The sequence below is a fragment of the Daphnia magna genome, unplaced genomic scaffold (genome assembly GCF_020631705.1).
Source record: "Daphnia magna isolate NIES unplaced genomic scaffold, ASM2063170v1.1 Dm_contigs186, whole genome shotgun sequence".
Taxonomy (NCBI): Eukaryota; Metazoa; Arthropoda; class Branchiopoda; order Diplostraca; family Daphniidae; genus Daphnia; species Daphnia magna.
In genome coordinates, this window is record NW_025533160.1 from 95,059 (window position 1) to 113,515 (window position 18,457).

Sequence of the window (18,457 nt, forward strand, 5' to 3'; positions counted from 1 at the left end):
TTGACACGTAACCTAAGGCTATCGCTAAACACAAAATTAATTCCATTTTTTCCCTAAAAGCATTGACAAAAGCAAAATTTGCATACGGGTGAAAACCCTTCCTTTCTAAAATTCCTACATCTTGCTGATTCAACGACTCGATCTCAAGCTCCTATGACATCTCCACACTTTGGCTTCAAGGTTAGAAAAACCAGACTGCCATCTGCCAGTGACGTTTCAACGGCAGTCGGGAGCAAAAGCTTCGTCTGAACGCAACCATTTTTCATGATTGCAAAACAAACATGTAGTGGTTGGAGCACAAAGCTTAACGCAACCCATTTTTAAGTACTGAAATTCAACATTTTAAATCTCAGTGCACTTGGATACCAATTTCAAAAATAAAATCACTCACTTGGTAAGCAACACTTTAGAATTTTGCCTTGTTAATTAGATTTTTAAAGTAAGCTGTGAGATCGACACAACAACATCGACACAGTCTGTACATGCAACTCGTTATCACCGGATGCTCTGCCCTATCCTCTTTTACTGATTGTTAGGGTTTTGTTTTTTACAGTTCTGATTTATATTTCTTTTAAAACTCTTTGCAGTCAATTCAATTTCAAATCGGTATTCTGCTGTTTGTTAAAAATATTTAAAAGACAAGCCATCATCACGAAAGAACACGTCAATTCTGACTGGCAAAAAAAGTTAAATAAATAAATTTCTAGATTTCTAGTAACGTCATGGTATAGGAACATGGTAGGGCGTACACTACGCGTACAGTACGCGTAGTGGAAAGTTCAAGAATTTCAGAAATTCTTGGACCATTTTTATTTTTTTTAAATTATACAAGCATTTTTAAATTAAAATGCTAAATATGAAGTTTGCATAAAAATTAATTCTACGCACGATTCAAATGGGAAAAAAAATTTTTAAACCTTAATCTAACAGTTGAAAAGGGGTAGTCCCATTACTCCCATAAGAGCCTAAATTAAAGTAGGCCCTCTAGTTACACACCCGGCCAGAGTTGCCGATAGTTGACGATTCCAATTGTCGTCCCATTTTCGCAGTCGACGGTAGGGCTCGGCCCCGATCGTTTTCGATCGGGGCGAACCGCGGTTTGCCGGCCAAAAATCACCAAACCGTCGGTTCGGTTTAGCCGTTTTTTACTTCGGTGCGGTTCTCGGTTTGGAATTCGTCAAACCGGTGCGAACCGCCGCCATTTTGAAATTTTTTGACAATTTGGCGGAAATTTCAAATCAACCAATCAAATCGCGTTGAGCGTAAATCGTGTTTTTTAGTATTGATCTTATGTTGAAATCCTATAGTTTGCCAGCTGACAGCGAAACAACGATTGATAGTGATCCCAAACCCAAACACGGAAGTTCAAAATCCAAGACGGACCATTCTTTCATAGCTGCTATTATATCCACAAAAACTACTGAATCAAAGCAGATGAATTGAAACAGTATGTGAATGAGGAGACCGAGTCCAGTAACTGTGATCCGACCGATATACTAAGTTACTGGGACCAAAGGTCTAAAAGATGGCCTAAATTATCAAACATGGCTAGAGATATGTTAAGCATTCCAGCCACTAGTGCAGGCAGTGAGAGGGCGTTCAACACTGGAAAAGATTGTATTGCAATTGCTAGGATGAGCCTTAATTCCGAGACTGTTGAAGCCCTCATCTGCTTGCGCTCATGGTTTAGGCCTAAAGCCGGTTTGATCAACGAAATTGATTCACGTTCCCACAATCTGACTGAATTCGATATTGAAAACATTGACGAATGATGATTAAGAAAATTGTTGTAATGATGTGGGCAAAAATACAACTGGTTTTTCACATAATTTACGACTTATACTGTTGTGTAATCTGTGCAAAACTTGTTGTGTAAACTGTCTAAAACCACGGTTCTTACGGGTCACACCGCGGTTTTTCCTAAAACCGCGGTGTGTTGTTGTTTTTCCTAAAACCGCGGTGTTGTTGTTTTCCTAAAACCGCGGTGTGACCCGTAAGAACCGCGGTGTGACTCAACAAACCGCGGTAAAACCGCGGAAACCGCGGTGCGATCGGTTCCCAAAAATTGATAAACCGAACCGCACCGGTTTGGCCTTTTTAAAAAAAGGAACCGCGCGGTTCGGCCAAAATCGTACCCGATCGTCGCGGGGCCGAGCCCTAGTCGACGGCTCTGGCAGAGTAATAGAATACTGGTGTAGCCACGCTTATGGCGGGCCCTCCCATTGCCTTTTTGGCCTGAAAGTCTTTCTGTCCCATAACGAAAGCGCCACAGCGGCTGTGTTGTGAACTTGTGATGTATTACGTTTTCGCTATGTTTTCGCTCATTTTCGTCGTCTGTACTTCAGAAAGTAAACAAAAAGTGGCTTAATTCATTAGTGTGAAAAAATGTATGTATAAACATATGGGTTGTTATAACAATAACAACCCTTAAAACTCAATTCATAGGTGGCAGTTACGGTTATGGGACACTTAAATCGATATCTTGCCTCATTTTCTCACAATCGATACGCGAAACAGGCAACAACTTTTGGGAAAAAATCCGAGAGGGGGAATTAACATGGCCGTGGCTACACCAGTATTCTATTACTCTGGCTCTGGGAAGTACGCGTACCATGTTCCTATACCAAGTATACCATGGTAACGTCATCGTCTAAATTTGTGGGCATAAATTATTTTCATTGTGTTAGTGATAACGCTGACTGTTTTTATTTATTTATTTTTTTTATTTATAAATATATATAAATTTTTTTTAACTTGTGCTTTGACTTTTGTGCTGAAACATGAAATTCGTGTACGGCTTCATGCACCAAAAAGCATTCAACGAGTTTAACGACGGTTCATAGTTCATTTGCCAACGGCTACGAGTATGTTGACACTATTTAATTACACCCAATTTCTCTATTTTGTTTTAATACAGTTTCCAACGAAGATGGACGAGAAAAATTCAACTGAGAGTTCCAATATCCCAACATCCAAGTCACTTAACAACAGCAATGACGTCATTGAGAAAATCAGAAGTTGGATTCAGTCGGAAGTCAAATCCAAATTCCACGAAGATGCTGTCAAATACATCAAGTCGGTAGTGGTACGAGATCTTTCATCTTTGGAAAATACTCTAGTAGAGAGACTATACGTTAAAGTCGTACTGGAAATGTGGCTGAAAAACAGTTTACGAAAGACTGTCGATTACCTCAATGATGAAACGATCGACATCAGTGTCAAAATGCCCATTTTATTGAAAGAATTAAATTCCATCAATTCATTTGAAGATATTGGCCTCAAATTGAACGAAACGACATGCCAGTTGACAAACCTATGCGACACAGGATGTCAATATTTACAACTGATACTCAATCAGGTGGATCTTTTCAAAAAGACTCCTCGTTTCTCGGTTCTTGTAGCCAGTTATTTCAAGGAATTCATAGCGTCTTGCGTTGAAAAAGTCTTTTCCAGGTGTCTGGATGACGTTGGTAAAGATCAAACTAATGGCAAGAGAAATCGGGAACTCATTGCCGCACTAAATGCGCTCTTACAAGACGCCAGTGAAGACGTAGAAATTCAAAATGTTTTGGAAAAGTTCACGGGAAAGGACGTCAAGGACTTTGATGACGCAAACGGGAAAGACTTGATCAACCAACTGGTGGAGATCTTTGCAAGCTGCAGTGCAAGTAAAAACGAATCATCAGAATGGTTAGATCAACTAAACTCAGAAAAAGAATGGACACCGAAATTGCAAGTTTTGGTCAAAGAGACGTGCAAGGCATTCCTGTTTCCTAAGACGACGATCAAAGTCAAAGACGAATATGGAAGAAAAATCATTTTCATCAAAGGCGTCTCTGTGTTTGTCAGCAAAATGATCGAAGAAATGAAGCGATTAAAAGAAAAATATCCAGAGCTGCAAGAAATCCAGATTGTTGGGCTATCATCCGTTCACGTCGATTGCCACCTAGAGAACGAAACCTGGCACGGAACGAACGTGGGAATCGTTACGGATAAGATCGTTGTGGATTACGAAGTTTGCCGGAAAGGCCAGCAAAATAACGCCCAAGCAAAAGGTATACTAGATATTTGTTGTTGTTGTTTATTCTCACTCTTATTTGATTGCTTTTAATTCAAAATGCAGAAGAAACTACCATGAGGAATGCGACCAGTGATGTTGCGAACAACTTCTCCGTCTGTTGGGATGTCTCTGGCGTAAACGGTAATATTTCAAATAGCGACAGGGTTTGAAATTATTCCTAATTTTGATTTTACACAGGTGAACCTGGTCAACCGGGTAAGAGTGGTGGTAACGTTAACATAATTTGTAACGAGATAATCGACGCCGAACGATGGAAGATTATATCAGATGGAGGCAAAGGAGGTGACGGACAGAACGGAAGTAATGGGGAAAGCAAATCGGACGGAAGGCCTCGCAAGTGGTCCAAAGAATGTTTCAAAAAAGTTTTCCCTTCCATGTCGACATTCAATAAAGGAGAACCAACAACTGACATAGCTCCAGAAGATACAGTAAAGATGGTTCTAACGAACCTAATGGACCGGTTGCCAGTTGAAAATCGAACATATGGCAAAGATATCAAACCAGACTACCGAGGTACTTTTTTCATCGAAGGCACTGCGAAAGATGGCAGTAAGATCAGCTTGTCGTTCTATCAGTCCAACACAAAACGACACACACTCATCTTCTGCCAAGGTATACAACATATATTGTCTTATAAATCAAACGTTGTTATCGGTTGCTCACAAAAAATGTTAATCACCAGGAAGCAACATCGGACAAGGTGGATACGGAGGCACCATCACTTTTGAATTTATCACCGGAAAAGACTCGTTTGCAATAGAATCGAGGGTTCCAGTCGTCGGTAAGGACGATCGTCGACCAAGGGCTGTGCGAATGGGTGTCTACGAGGCAATGGGCTATGATGGCGAAATGGGAACACCTGTAGGTGACGTTGCGTTCATCCACAGCCTCGACACTAACAAGGCATCAGCAAACGAGAATCTGACAGGTCATTACATCGGCTTCGAAAATAATGTTAGCCTTCGGATGGAACGCAACCCTAAGAAACCTACAAGGCAGCAAAACGATCATGAGAATTACTACACAAAACTAAGCAATGAGCAATATGCGTCGATTGTTTACCGTAGTTTACCCGCATACGGCCAAGTCCAGCCACTGCATTCGACGGTAGTAAATGCCACGAAAAAGAAGGTCATCGTTCGCCAAAGTCTTGCGAAGCACGTTTTTCAAGTGGACGAGCGGAAGCAGATGTTAGCACGCCTTCAGGAAAGATTAGACAGCAATTTTGAGGAAGAAAAAAAATCTGATGAAGAAATGAAAAACAATACTGTCAACCAAATGAAAAACAAAGAAACTCAATTATATCAGTTCGGCCTGATGTCGCAATCCGGGCGGGGACTAGAGAACATTGGATCAATGAGATTTGTTAAACCCGCAATAAGAAATTGGAATCTGGGAAAAAAAATGGATGTACACAACGTTTTAGACACCTCGCGTTTTTTGGTCAATCGACGATCAACGGGATGTCGCCCGGTTGATTCCCGAGAAGAATCATATGGCCCCGTCAAATTCCTTTGCATGTTGCCTACAACGGATGGCGTCGATAGTGCTATACACAGCATTTTCGGTCAAATAAATTCAAATGGGATGTATGTTTGCAATGACGTGAAAATGTTTCGCCGTCGCCTCGCTACATTTATCCGCAAAAAGGAAAAGTCTGCTGAAGTCTCTCATTTCATCGAGCAGTTTGCACTGCGTGTAAAAGAAATTGATGCATTAGATTATCCCGTCGCCAATAATGTGAAAGTTGCTTACTTCGAGTCTAAACGGAGCAACTGTGGGGAAAAAAATTTAACTGGCAAACATTAAACATAGAACATGAGGAAATATTTGAAGAATACGCTAAATTTGTTGAGATACCATCCAATCCACTGGAATCGGCTGAAGTGGAAATGCTTGCAAAAATCCATGGCAGAATTATCAATGTTTACAATGATCAATCATCATCATCATTCAAGTATAAGGAAACATTGAATGATAGCTCGTACAAGCATCACTATATTCTCCACCACGGAAACGGAGAATGGCAACGAGTCGAGCCCAAAAATATTATGAATAACATCATAATTGACACGGATTTATTTGAATATCAGTCCATCATGACCAATCCTTCACGTTCCTTCCCTATCTTCTTAGATTTCCTTAAAAAACAGAAGGCTGAGAAACAGATCATCACTTCTGTGGAGATGCTCAATCCTGAAAACGGTGATACACCGGATAAATTGTTTCAGTTGCTTTTGAAACGCTTTCACTCGCATCAAAATGAATGCTCCCAGGAAGATGACAAAAATGGGGAAAATTCGAATTTGAAATCGATGTTGGAAATGAATATATATATATGGAAATGGATAGAAGACCTCAATAGCCGAAATTTTAGTCCCATCTTCTACTTGAACATCATCAAAAACAACTCGCCCAACCAATGGATACGCAATTTTGTAATACTTGAAATATACGACCGATTAACTGAGGAGTCCAATGAAATCGGTAGTATACAAAAAGAGTTGGATAAAATAGCCGAGGGAATGCCATCTCTCTTGCCTGTTTTACGAGATCGGGTTGTCACATCCGACAGCTGTGCCGCGTTACAACCCCAGAATTTGTTGCGGCTTTTAAAAACGATAGCGAAAGACTGCGGACAAAGTGATGGAATTACAAGACAACAATGGCCGGAGCTTCAACAACTGCCTCTCAGCGATTGGTATTACCATTTAAGAAGCAAAGTGTTGGAAAAGAAAGCCATCAGCGATTCGAGTAATCCTGAAGCCGTTTACAAGTTACTGGAACTCGAATTCGAAAACGATCCGAACTTGAAAACTTTGCTAAATACTCCTATCCAAAAACGTGTCGAAAGAAACATTGACGATATCATAAAGACGATGACAGAGGATAAACCTAAGCTGGAAGTTCGACAGAGCGTAGCATACACAAAGATGTTGCGTGGCATGAAAGAAAAGGTGGAGAAATCTAAACAAAAGCCATTTGACGACAAACCGGATGAAGAAAGAATAAAGAAATTGATCAGCAAATGGCAAACGAAAGGTTTAAACGATACTTCTTTTTTCGATTTTCTCTACGTCTTTGATTACGCCGTACAGAAAACGTGCACGAAGGAAGGAGACAAACAAATATTTCAACTACGTGACACCCAGAGAGTGGCGATCCTTACATTGCTGACATCCAAAGAAAAAACTACGTTAACACAAGTATCAACTGGTGAAGGTAAATCGCTTATCGTCGCGGGTGTCGCAATTGCGTTTGCCCTTGGTCGAAACCAAGAAAACAAGAGTAAGAACGTAGACGTTATTACAAGTAATGACGTGCTGGCTCACCGTGATTCCATGCTGTTGGTAACCGATGGTGGACTGCGGAATCTTTACGAATATTTCAATGTCAGTGTAGCAAACAATTGCAGCCAATCGGTCGACGAACGAACACAAGCCTACAATGCAGCAGTCGTTTATGGACAATTGGCAAATTTCCAGCGAGATTATTTGCTGGATAAATTCTACGATCACAACATCCGCGGTGACCGCACCATGGACTTTGTCATTATTGATGAAGTCGATTGCATGTTGCTCGATCGCGGTAACAATACGCTATACCTATCGCACGACATCCCTGGCATGGAGATGCTCGAATCTCTTTACGTTTTTATTTGGGAAAAGATACGCAGCCCTTCCTTCGGATCGGATAAATTAAACATAAGGGAATCCGTCAAATCAGCCGTTCTGTACGACCTTTACGGTGCTATAACTAAAGGCGATTTAGAATCGATTCACAACCCATTGAAGGACCAACCATCGGAAAAGAATGCGCTCTGGGATCACTTAATTGAAACAAAAGTAATCGACCCACAAGGACGACTGTTGATGGAAGACAAGATTGAAAACATCAGATTCAAACAACTTTTGGATCCCAAAATTATCTTTTATCTCCGTAACGTGGCAAAACGTGAGCGGAGTATTCGAATACCTGAGCATTTGATGTCCTTTGTCGATCGTCATCTCCACAATTGGCTGGACAATGCCATGCAGGCACTGGAACTCAGACGAGACGAGGACTACGTCGTCGATCAAGACCGAACAGACACTAGTCCGGATCTCAATCCTCAAGTGATTATCATCGACCAGGAAACTGGGGTGGATCAGACTTCGTCGCAGTGGGATGGAGCACTGCATCAATTTATTCAGCTAAAGGAAGGATGTAAATTGACGCCACAAAGTATAAAAGCCTATTTCATTTCTAATGCAAGATACATCAAGACTTATGAAAAGGCGGCAGGTGTTTCGGGTACGCTGGGATCCGTAACAGAATCACAGTTCATGCAAAGAAACTATGAAAATCTTCAGTTTGTCATCCCAACAGCTTTTCAAAGATGTTTCTACTTGAAACCAACGCAAGTCTTTAAATCAAAGGACGACTGGCTCGATGCCATCGTCAAAGAAGCACGACAGATTATTCAACCTAAAGATCAAGCTAAAGCTCGTTCTCTTGTCATCTTCTGTCAATCAATCAAAGATGTGAAAGTTATTCACCAAGACCTTACAAATGCATTAGGATCAGAACGCAATGATAACCACATCCATTGCTACACACGTGATTATGAAAAGTTTGCTTTCGAAGGTAAATCACTTAAAATTGGTCAAGTGATCGTCGCCACTAACTTAGCGGGCAGAGGCACCGATATCAAAATAAGCGAGAAGTTGAGAGAAAACGGAGGTTTGCACATTTGTCTAACTTTCCTGCCGAAAAATGAGCGAATTAAAGAGCAGGCGATGGGACGTTCTGCTAGAAATGGAGCACCTGGAAGTGGAGTCTTCATCTTGTACGAAGAATCAGAAAAGGAATGGGGTGCAGAAAAATGGTTCAGCATGAAGGAGGAGCGTCAATGGAGAGAAAAACAACGAATATCCCGTTTGCAAAAAGATTTCGAGACAATGTACCAGGAACAACAAATTTTTGATGATTGGTCGAAAAAATATACCAAACTGAAGCAAGAACTGAAAAACCAAAGACGTGATGGTCAGGAAATTAAAACAATCTGCGAGAATGTGCTGGATGATTTTTCTTTTTGGCTTGACCAATTGGAGGATTATCGTGATCAGCTCTCTATGGGTGAATTTGAAATTTTCCGTGCTGAATTTAAGTTGCCAGACATCGGTGAGATGAAGGACACTAGTTGGATGACGCCAGTTCGCTCCGTCGCCATGGCCAAACATATGATTACGCAAATCGACACAAAAAAAAAGAAAAAATCTCTGATTACGCAAATCGACAAAGAAAAAAAGAAAAAATCTCTGTCGAAAGCAGGTGAAATTCTGAATCGAGTCATCGCTTCAAAGGATAGTTCTTTGTATCCAGCTGCTCATTACTACCTTGCTTTCATTTTGTTTGAAGAGGATTTTGAGGATAACAAAGACAAAGTCATTCAAATTGTGCAAACGTGTGAAACTATTTTGAACACTCACATAAACAGGCACTTGTCCTTTTATCGCAAAGTTCCCCGTGCAGCGCCTGAGCAAACCCCGTCGTTCTGCGTCGTCGACGCCTATAAACAGCAAAAAAACAATATGGTGAAGATCCTCGAATATTTCATCGGTTCCGTCCGGGCTTTACTTGGCAGTCATTATTGCTCAGCCTCTAATCTCAAGGAAGCTGGGCGAGATCCCCCCGAAAAACTTGGAGTCGTCAAAATGAAAATGAAAAAAATTCTAACATCTATACAGAAACAAAATGCTTCCCATTTCCCGCGTTTTCAGAAAAAAGGAATGATGAACCTAAATGCCACAAAATTGATCCCGAAAAAGCGGACAAACTCTTTCAATCGCTGGTCAAAGAAGAGTGCATCACCTGTCAGCTCAACGACATTCATACAGTCCCTAATTTGAACGACATCATTCAGGAAGTAGCCGACGAATACGGAATCAAGAATTTGTTAGAAAATTTAAAGTCCGTCTTTGGGGAGAACTTAATTGAGGAGCAGATCGAGAAAAAACTCAAAGAAAAAAATCTGATCCCGTGCACAAGAAAGGCGTTTTGGGAGAAACTGAAGAAGGCACGTGCACTAGAAGCGGTGAAAGGTGGATTGTGCTCTCAAATGAAATGCGTCATCATGTTGGAATCCGAATGCGATGTCGAACCAAGTAAACCGAACAGCCAAAAACTCGATCGAGATAAACGGATCAATTTCAAAATTGAAGACTTTCAGTTTGGATTGAATTCTTTCGATCGCGAGCACAACTGTCTAAACGTGCTGTACAACCCAATTTACGACAGCATGAGTGACTTATCGGAGCAGAATAAAATCATGTTCAGAAAACGTTACGTTATCGAACGACTTGGCAAAGAAGAGTATCGAAGCCGCAAGGAGGAATTTGAATCCAATCAAATTGCACAGCTTAACCTCGACAAACTTGAAAGTGTCAGTTTGAAATTTTCTGACCCGTTGGGGAAGCATGATTTGGAACGAGTCAACATTTTTGGTGACGAGCAGGATGGCGTTTGGAATGCGCTAGTTGATCAGCAAATCATTGATTTAAATGGCAAATTGTCGTCCAACTTCCAAAAATTCAGCTATCCCGAGTGTCCTGCTTACGAGGAACCTGTCATGCGTGTCATTGGTAGAATTTTCGTCGCTGAAATAGTTAAACGTCAATGGCTAAGGGCTGCACAAGATCCCAACTGCTTGAAAGCAATAAATTTGCTACCATTGAAACCCTATCGAGATATGCTTGGCGATTTGATGGCTGCCCACGTCATATCTGGTGCTCGAGTGACGGAAAATACAAAACTCATCGAGGAGAAAACTGATGCACTTGAAGACGAAGACGAGCGTGAATGTGTTCGCAGGTTTCTGAAAAGTCGCCAAGCTGTTTATGCTCCCAAGATGAAAAAATATGACGTTTATCTTGACTTTATCGAAATGGATATTCGAAAGATTCCAAACACCGAGAACATTTCTACGGAACTTCATAGTTTCGATCTCGTAGGGTTCAATCACGTCATTGACATTAAGGATCGAGAAATGTCATGGAAAACATACCTGAGTGCAATTGGGACCGGTGCTGTTGGTATCGCTTCGATTGGTGTTGGAGTTTTCTTGATTCACGCAAACCTACTATCTTTTGGACTGAGCAAGAATGTATTGTTCATGGGAGGAGCATCAGACATTTTGTACGCCATAACGGCCATCCTGACGCGCAGCAACTTCTCGTGGGCCGATTACACTCGTCAAAGGCTAATGAGTGCCATAGGAAAAGCAGAACCCATGGACATGATCAAAACAATTTTCAAATTGTACAGTTCAACTGAAAACGCTGATTTCAGAGAGGCAATTCAATTGGCCGTCGGCGAGGAAAGGTGGAAACGACAAGGCAGAAGTCAAACAGACAGAGATAGTAAAGTTCCATCAGGCGGAACTCTAGAGCGGATTGGATTGAAGAAACTTAAAACCGAGTTTTACTTCCACAGCCAACTCCATGATCTTTTACAAGATTTTGGCATCTTTGTACATGGAAAAACAAAGAAATGCCTCGATAAAAACTTGAACGAAATCCAAAAAAGACTGGCCAAATTCAACAATCTTCACGGACTCGAAACATCCCAGCATTTCGTTAGAGAGAAGATGAATAAATTTATTTCTGATTGGGCTACAGAAGGACACAAGTGGGTCAGTGAAATCACCACTGCCATGACTTCAAAACTGGACGAGATTCATATGGTCCTTCAACAAACGGGAGAAATTCCATTGACACAAGAAATAGCTGATGAAGGGATCCGCGAGATGGAACCGATTTTCCATGACTACGAGGTGCGAATCAGATTGATACGCATTACTAACACCTGCATTAGCGAATTTCTATCAGACCTGAAGAATTATGACAAGCCCGAAGTTGCAAGAGAGGAAGACATCGGCGTTGAAGAAGCATTTAAGCGTTTTCAGGAAAGGATGCTGGCTGACATAGAGGCTGAGCTGGAAAGACAGGTGGACAAGATTCTGGACTCTTTGAGGAAACAAATTCATCAAGTCGCCTCTAACCAAGTCTCTAATTTAGACAAAATTAATTCGGAAATATTCACCACTTTTTGCAGTTTACTTAACCGAAGTTAAATATTCAAAAAAATTTTTAATTGTCTAATTGCGCACTGTGAGAGGACGAAAAATATTTTCAAACACTTTGGTATTTTCAGCAATTATAGCTTTTCACTTGATTTATTCGGGGAGTATTCCTTATAGAGCTTTTTTTTTAAGGGAATCAATATTACATTTCATTTAATCCTGTTTGGACACTGAACTGATTTTTGTTAACTACTTTCCTTTTCTTTTCTTCATTTGTTTTACTTTTTATATACCACGTAGTGAGTTATTTCATTATGCTCCATCGAGTTGAATACATAGAAATTTTAGTTCAATTTTTTTACTCCATGGCACAGAACTGACGATGACGCAAACGAGATTGGCAAAGGCTTACGGTTCTTCCGTTTGAAGTCTGAAAGGGTAAAAGAAAACGCTTCACCTTAAATTTAAAATTGATAGTTTATGTTAATTTGTAATTTTTTGTCTATTTGTGACATGATTAACAAAATTTTTTCAAATCCATTTGTCGATGGGCCGGGGACAAACAATTTCAACAGCGGAATTTGTTGGGCGGTGTTAGCTGCCAGGTAATCTCAATCGTTAATCCTCTTTACCTTTAAAATATTTTTGTTGATAAACTAAATACTATTTATTATGTAGGTAAGTAGTGCTGTAGTAAGTGAAACATAAAAGTTCCCTGTGGATAGTTTATTTGTTTAGATTATAGTAATAACGAAGCGATATTCAAATTCCACTTGTTTTAGTTAGCATAAGATAGTTGTCCAAGAATGTATGCGGTATTACATTTTTCATTCCGAATACGGTTGATTTTTTTTTTATCGTGCACGTTAGTATACCAAGTGACGGATGAAATGCCAACTTTGTTCGATTTAGCTCGTAACGTCGGGACAACAGGCAATTAGGAAAAATAGGCAGTGGTAAATCCAGGGCAAGGGTCAAAAGGAAGATGAAGTCAGAACAAAATAAAACGTAAAACTAAATGTGCGTACTGCATCTGTGATGTCAAAAACAAACAAAAAAGAGACAATTTGCAAATAAGACAAAAAACTTGGAGAAGGAAAAGGATACGATGAAAAAGCTGGCGGACGCAAAAAATGGGATAAGTCATCCGCAGCCATTAAGATCCTTTCTTATCGAATTCCTTGCTGATTCTTCGATAAGATGCGGGAATTCCAGCGGTATACGAAAACATTACATTTTCCATGCCTGCCTCATCATCAAGTCAAAATATGCATCATGATCGATTGAGGAACTGACTCCGGCGTAATAATCTAGAAATTCATCGTATGTCACCTATTTTGTGAAATAAGAATTTAGCCGATTGCATAATAAACGCGTGATAGATAAATCAACGATTTACCATTCCATCAATAGAACCGTTTGACTCAAAATTAGCCAGGAACTTCTTGAGAATTTGCTCTTCTGTTTCCTCTCCACTGTGTTGTAGAAACGAGAAAAAGAATTTAATTTAATTAAAAGATATGACAGCAAACAGATTTTGTTCAAAACTGACGTTAAATATCTGGGATTGTGTTTTACATTATAGACACCGTTTATTAAGTCTTCCAGAGTGACAATACCATCCCCAGTTCGATCTAATTTTTTAAACGCATCGGCAATAACCCTTTTGCGTCCATCCGACATGGGAGGCTGGAGAATAAAGACAAAGACAATTTTTTTTAAAACGTATTGAAAGAAACTGGCAAAAGAAAAAAGTGGTATATAATCAGAGAACCGGAATGGCTTTAAGAAATTTATTGATGCAAACAGAGACGGAGCGGTCCTTGTCGAAAGCGTCGAAAAGAGCGCGACAACCGTCATCAGTCTATTCATTCGTTTAATAATAGATAAAAGAAAAAATTATATTTTTGGGGACCAATTGTTATTCCCAAGAAAGTCACACGCTTGTGGTTATTAAGGTTAAAAATAAATCAATCGTAAGTGGAATCTGAGTATGTAGACAAGACAAGCTGTATCTATAAAATGTGTTTGAAAAGTTGAGAATGAATTCGGTTGCACAAGAGAAACATTTTAACCGAGCGTTGGATAAACAAAAAGTTTCGTTTTTGTTTTGATGGTCGTAGCCAATGAAAAGCTATTTAAAAAATAGATTAGAGCATTGGCTTTGAGCACAACGAAGCCGTGAGATGCCGGCACTATGCTGGGCAGAACAATTCCATTCCCGCCGCTTTGAGCGTAAATTTATTTCAAAACTGTAATTGCTTCTTTGCTTCTTTTTCGCTGATATTCTGATCTATCAAGTGGGATGGCACGGTAGGTCCAAAATTGGTGACATCGATCCTATCGTCGGGTTCATCATCCAGTATTAACTTGGGTTCAACGTGAACGTATATGGATAGGGAAAAGGGTAATAGTTTGTCAATGGTAATCCATGGTAGAATTGACTTTCTGGCAAAGCATTTTTTTTTTTTTATTATTATTATTAGGCTTTTACTCAAACTTGAGTGTTGCCTTTGCTCTAATGTAATCACAAGTTTACATTACATAAAGAAAGAGAGAAAGAAAACTAGTTTACAAGGACAGCTTTTACATTGGAGTTTCAACGTGTGAACAGGAAATATACAGGTTCGGTGTGTCAATCAATTTAGGAAAGAAAGTAAAATTTAGGGGAATGGCACTGCGATAGTTTGGGGGAAGGGCGATGCAATAGCGTTCTGAGGTCGGGTTTCTGTTTGCATACCGTTGTAGTTTTAAAGACATTTTATGTGGAGTTGGAATTATAGTATGTTGGTTGGAAGAGATTCAGGAAAAATTAAAGATACGTCTGATTAGGTGTTTTGCGAGAGCGAGAAGTTAGACTATGTTAGAGGTTGGGATGTTATAAAGGGCACCATGCGGGTCAGTTTCGCTCGCTGAACATAGACGCGTTGTAAATTTTACGAAGTCAAATAGCTCTGCGCTGCTATTTAAAGGACAGCGCAAAACTGTTTCCCAGAGTCTTCTTGAGAATCATTCCATGAGTTCAATGCACATTTTTTATTTTTTTTTGTTCTTGACTACCAGCGGTGATGCGTGGCAACAATATGAAAGAAACAAAAAATAGCGGACACTCACCATGGCGGTCTCGGTAGCTGACAAGAAGCGCCGATGATGGATGTTGCAATCACTGATACGACATACCATACGGGAACCTGGTATAGGCTTTCATCATAATGCGATTGTTAGCAATTCTGGTTTATTTTCTCGTTGTTCTCTTTATTTTCTAAGACAAGACAGGATTTCCCAAAAGTAAACAGAAAAAAGAAAGGTAAAAATTAATAAAACTTCCTGTTATTACTTATGTCTTTATGTCTTACCTTGTTATTTGATGCAAAGAATTGGACAATATAATAGCGAGACAGAAGACTTGCCAATTCTGATTTCCCGTTTAATGAATGCTGACATTGAAAAAAGATAGAAGTAGGGGAGACCGGGGTTAAATGGGCTGCGGGGTAAGATGCTCGTTTGGCTCTTATTTGTATCCATTTGAAATTTCACTTTTTCAGAATAGCCAAAATGTGTATTTTTATTCATAGATGGCCCCCACCAAAAAATTTTTCGTCCGCACTTCATTCGTAAAGTTTTAATCGTCAAAAACGTGTTTCAGTTTTGCCGACCAACTTTTTTTCGTGGACTATTTTTCTTTTTTCTTCTAAGGTATGAATTACATATTTGTGTAGTGATGTTTCGTAGATAGCTTATTCCTCAAGCTATTTTTCGGTTTATTTGTTTTTTCTGTAGTTAAATTCCCTTAGATTCTATTTTAATAATTAGATGAAAATGACCCATGGGGAAGGTTGGCCATTTTTCCATGGGGCAAGTTGGCCAACATGAGTTCGTCTGTCAAAGTGAGCCTATTCAAATTTTCTTCTTATATTTTTGCAGAAAAATGAGAAACTACATTAGAAAAACTGACAGAGTAAAGGTCCCATCTGATGTAATTGACAGAGCAGTTGCAAAGGTGTTGGACGAGGGAAAATCAGTTTATAGTGTGGCTATTCTTTTTAACATTCCAAGAAGAAGTCTTACAAGATTTGTTGAAAACAAGAAGAAGTCAGGTTTAGAAGAACAAAACAGGCCTAATAGTGTTTCTCCAACCCATCATGGGTATTCATCTGCGTGCCAGGTAACTGTTTTGTTATAGTTTATGTTAATATGAGCTTATGTGTGTTAACATTTATCGTGCAGGTTTTCAACAAGGAAGATGAGGCTCTGCTAGCTGATTATTTTCATCGTTCAGCAGATATTTACTTTGGATTGTCCCCAATTGATGTTAGAAAGCTGGCTTATAATGTTGCCACAAAGAGAAATCTAAAAATCCCACCTTTGTGGACTGAAAAACTTTCAGCTGGACCAGACTGGTTTGCATCATTCATGAAACGCCATCCTACTCTGGCAATAAGAAAACCTGAGGCTACTTCCGGCAAGAACCTCATCATTTAACATCCACAATTGTGATTTGTTCTTTGACAATTATGAAAGATTGTTGGTGAGAGAAAAATTGGGCTTGAATGCGTCTGGAACATGGACGAAGTTGGTGTTACTACAGTTTCAACACCTGAAAAGATCATAGGTCGAAAAGGCCAGAAACAAATAGGTAAGCTTTTTGTGTAGCCTATCTTTCATTGCATATGCTTAATTATTCATACAATTTCTATCCATTTGCCAGGATCAATTGTTTCAGGAGAGAGAGGGGTGTAGGTTACGGTTTGTTGTGTAGTTTCCAGCTACGGCAATACTATTCCACCCTTCTTTGTCTTTCCTCGGTAAATTACATTATTTTTAATAAAGTAATTTGTCTTTTCTTACATTTCTTTTTGTTCTATTTCAGAGTAAATTTCAAGCTAAGACGGCTCTGTAGTAGGCCCTATGTCGAATGTAAGGCCAACTTGCCCCGGCGGTGGGGTAACGATAGCAATCTATTCAGCTATTCATGTGAATCTCAAAGTGAGAGAGATGTATAGGCTATATCCAAATTCAGCAAGAGTACGCTATATTGAATTTTAAGTTCTCGACCTATATAGAAATAAGTCCTTACGTCATGTATGTGATGCATCATTTAGCGTGAACTACAACTGTCGAGCATTTTCTTTTTATTTCACAAAGGTGGCAAGTGTTGAATTGTAGAGAATCATTCGAACGCTTTAATTAACAATTGTCATTTTTGGCACGTATGCTGGCATTTTGAGCCAGATCTCGTTTCTCGTCTTTTGCTTAATTCATCTCGAGTTATTTAAGTTTTTTTTTTCAGTAGTTCAATAAGAAAATGGATGACCAACATTTTATTATTGAAACACTTGAAGTTGCTGTCGCTTTTAACTTGTTATTTTCCATTAGACCTACTTGGCATTGCCCACTTGTAGTATTCTTTGCTTTTAAAATTAACACTTTAAAAAATTGAAATAGCATTATTTGAAAGGTGTTTATCATCAGTTGCACACCAATATTTCAATTAATTTAGTAGCTCTAATGGCTAAAGTTCGAACATTTATCATTTTCTTCATTGGTTCATGCTTCCGCCCTTCCGTCAAAATAACAAGTACCACCCCAAACTCTTAGGGTTACGACAGCGGACCACCTAATGTTTTTAGCGAATTATTTTATCTTTATTTTTAGAGAAATTCGGAACCGCTCTGCACAACGATGACTACAGTATGTAATGAGCAAACGAAAAGCCAACAGCCTAAATAGATGATTATTAAATATTCCCCTCCTACACGAAAGGGCAAACGAGAAAGTCGTGTGTGTTTCGAATTATCTTAAGGGCTTTGGGAAAACTTGACAAACCAGTTGGCAAAGATTCTTTCGTTTTGCTTATCTAACCGAACCGTCGTCCTTATTGGCTTAGTCAAGAGAAAGTGAGTTTAATTTTTATTTTTCAAATGCTTTAAAACTAGTGATGTGACGTTAACTTTAACGGATAACGTGAAAATTACGTTAACGGACGTTTTTTGGGTCCGTTAATTTAACGCAATAACTTAACGTTTTGAAAATTAGTAGACGTTATTTTTGACGTTATTTCATTTTTTAAGCTTAAAAATACAGTGTTGTCAAAAAAAATTGTATTACTCTGCTTTAAAAAAGGCTGAGTTGTGTCATGTGTGTAGTCTGCTAGACTGCTACAAATTAGAAAAACGTGGTTTTAAAAAAATTGATAGACGTACAAACAAGTAATTTTGTTCTCTTTTTTTGTAAGAAATGACTAAATGAGTGAAACAGAAATTTCAGAAGGCGAAGAATGGCAATTTGTCCCATTCGTTCCTGCGAGTTTGCAT

At 39.3% G+C, this 18,457-nt stretch overlaps 2 protein-coding genes, 1 long non-coding RNA gene and 1 pseudogene across 3 annotated transcripts; 3 read left to right on the top strand and 1 right to left on the bottom strand.

The window, feature by feature from the left end:
• Positions 1-18: 18 nt before the first annotated feature.
• On the top strand, positions 19-5,890 carry LOC123467406. Its single transcript, XM_045167369.1, has 5 exons — positions 19-394; positions 2,918-4,055; positions 4,124-4,201; positions 4,259-4,693; positions 4,764-5,890. The coding sequence occupies exons 2-5, from the start codon at positions 2,930-2,932 to the stop codon at positions 5,888-5,890; spliced, it is 2,766 nt and encodes a 921-aa protein (XP_045023304.1). The 5' UTR covers positions 19-394; positions 2,918-2,929.
• An 83-nt stretch (positions 5,891-5,973) lies between these two features.
• On the top strand, positions 5,974-9,972 carry LOC123467405 (protein translocase subunit SecA-like). Its single transcript, XM_045167368.1, has one exon. The coding sequence runs from the start codon at positions 5,974-5,976 to the stop codon at positions 9,970-9,972; it is 3,999 nt and encodes a 1,332-aa protein (XP_045023303.1).
• A 2,882-nt stretch (positions 9,973-12,854) lies between these two features.
• LOC123467408 lies at positions 12,855-15,641 on the bottom strand. Its single transcript, XR_006641751.1, has 4 exons — positions 15,500-15,641; positions 15,258-15,405; positions 13,543-13,618; positions 12,855-13,475 (listed from the first exon to the last, which is right to left on the bottom strand). It is a non-coding gene; the product is annotated as an uncharacterized LOC123467408 (long non-coding RNA).
• Positions 15,642-15,858: 217 nt separating this feature from the next.
• On the top strand, positions 15,859-16,996 carry LOC123466423 (annotated as a pseudogene).
• Positions 16,997-18,457: the final 1,461 nt, after the last annotated feature.

What these genes read in the sequence shown, in the direction of transcription:
- LOC123467405 (XM_045167368.1), top strand. Translation starts at nt 5,974, where the DNA reads ATGCTTGCAAAAATCCATGGCAGAATTATCAATGTTTACAATGATCAA.
- LOC123467406 (XM_045167369.1), top strand. Translation starts at nt 2,930, where the DNA reads ATGGACGAGAAAAATTCAACTGAGAGTTCCAATATCCCAACATCCAAG. An exon ending in AAATAACGCCCAAGCAAAAG is followed by an intron (nt 4,056 to 4,123) that starts GTATACTAGATA and finishes TTCAAAATGCAG; the next exon opens with AAGAAACTACCATGAGGAAT. An exon ending in CACACTCATCTTCTGCCAAG is followed by an intron (nt 4,694 to 4,763) that starts GTATACAACATA and finishes GTTAATCACCAG; the next exon opens with GAAGCAACATCGGACAAGGT.